General features: G+C 41.0%; 1 protein-coding gene across 1 annotated transcript in view; it reads right to left on the minus strand.

Annotated features, from left to right (window-relative positions):
• Window positions 1-530: 530 nt before the first annotated feature.
• LOC107102667 (leukocyte surface antigen CD53-like) overlaps window positions 531-1,844 on the minus strand; it is an 11,061-nt gene continuing 9,747 nt past the window's right edge. The window contains exon 8 of the mRNA XM_015402055.1: window positions 531-638. Within this exon, the coding sequence (XP_015257541.1) occupies window positions 531-638 (108 nt within the window). The remainder of the gene's footprint in view (window positions 639-1,844) is intronic.

Here is a 1,844-nt window from a genome sequence, read left to right on the forward strand (position 1 = left end):
CATGAGCTGAAATATGTTGCAGGTTATATTGATGGAAGAAAAGCAAGTCAAACATTTTTAAAGACTAATGCTCAGACACAGCATAAAGTATACGGCTTCATCCATCTGCAGATAGGAAAATACTACAGCATTAACAGACAGGGACGGGTAATTCAGTCCTGAGGTGAAATATTCTAATTATATGTAAGATGGAATGACTGTGCAATGTCATCAATACATGTTTATTACATGTTCATCATTATTTTATCACTTTTGGCTCATCTGTATTATTCTGCTCCATCAACACATTAATGTTATTGTGACCGATTTCTATAATATGTTATATTACATGATTTACAGACTTCATTAACTTCATAATGTGATTGGTCTATTTATTTATTCTAAGTTAAAGTTAATCTACTGATGCTCTGAAACAGCCAGTCTGTGTCAAACTGATGAATTTATCTTTATTTTAAAAGTCTTCAGTCCCTGAAAATGAGAACATCCTGGTTGTTCGATGCTGTAGCCATGGATTCTTTAACTAACTAGGTCTAACTAGGGAGTACCAATATGGCGGCCGGTGGCTTCACTCCACCCTGTACTACCAACATGCCCGCTCCCTGAGGGAGCAGCACATGATGTAGACCATAGAGCGCCATCTGGAGGACAAGCGGTGCAGCAACGTCAGCGTGAGAGGAGCAGCTGCACATTATGATGTTTTTATAAAAGAAAACAAGGACAGATGAAGAAAAATCAATCAATAATCACTTTTAGTTATCTACACAGGTTGACAGATTATCAGCCCTCCTCACAAAGGGTTCGAACCAGATGTCAAGTCTTGGCTTTAAATTCATTGCTTAGCAAACAATCAGAAAGAAAAACACAAAAAATCACTTAGAAAAACATGATTATATTATGAGATACAGAGAAATAAAAAATGGAGGCAAATGGCTGTGACCTTAAAGCAAAGGAATGGTTTCTACTAAACATTTGGTGGGATAGAAGATAATAATAGGAAATATAAGTAAGGAACATATAAACGGTTTGAGGTTCTTCTCTGTCTAAAGTTAGACTGTGGAGCAGATTATTCTGTCCTCAGAACTGAACCTGGAGCTTCTTCTGTAAATGATTCAGCGTCGCTGGATAAGATGAACCGTTCCCTCCAGAATCATTCAACCGTATCAGACAAGAGGAGGATCCCTACCACCAAATGAAGAAGACTGATAGAGCAGTCTAGAGAAGAACCAAGACTGCAGACGCAGACTGGCCGTCCTCAGGTTAGGGTTAGAGGGGGAACCCGAATCCAGCTTTCTGTAGCTTTAAGGGAGCTAGAGGAGGATTTCAGGGGATAAAAGGAGGTGATCACCTCCCTGGTGGAATGGAGATCCATCAGTGAGTCTGTAGATCTACGTAGATTTAGACCACTGGGACTGTGGGACGAACAAGTTCAGTTCTGAAGCTGCATCTCCTGTTTTAATCTCTGCGGAGGAGATCTGCTCCTGAATCTAACTTACTGAACCAGCTTATCAGCAGCAGGAATACAGGCTATTAAAATACTAATTACACTTCAGCATCACGGGTGGAAAACGCTTTTCCTAAGTCATCTAATTCCTGGTAGAAACAGATCGTTTTATTGTTGGAGGTCATTTCTGAGCAGCAGTCGTAGCGAGCAGGAGGCTGTTTGCTGCAAACAGGTTAGTTTCCATGGAGGAGATGGTTAGATGGGTCAAAGATAGACCTGCAGGCCTAGAGATCCTGGAACCGCGGTTAGTTTATCAGAGGAGGTCAGGATGGATGTGTCTACATCTGACCTCCTGTTTCCTTGTTTCTGTTACCCAGCGGGGACCATTTCCAGAATATGCTGT

Source organism: Cyprinodon variegatus, unplaced genomic scaffold, assembly GCF_000732505.1.
Source record: "Cyprinodon variegatus isolate N-32 unplaced genomic scaffold, C_variegatus-1.0 Scaffold1294, whole genome shotgun sequence".
NCBI classification, from domain to species: Eukaryota; Metazoa; Chordata; class Actinopteri; order Cyprinodontiformes; family Cyprinodontidae; genus Cyprinodon; species Cyprinodon variegatus.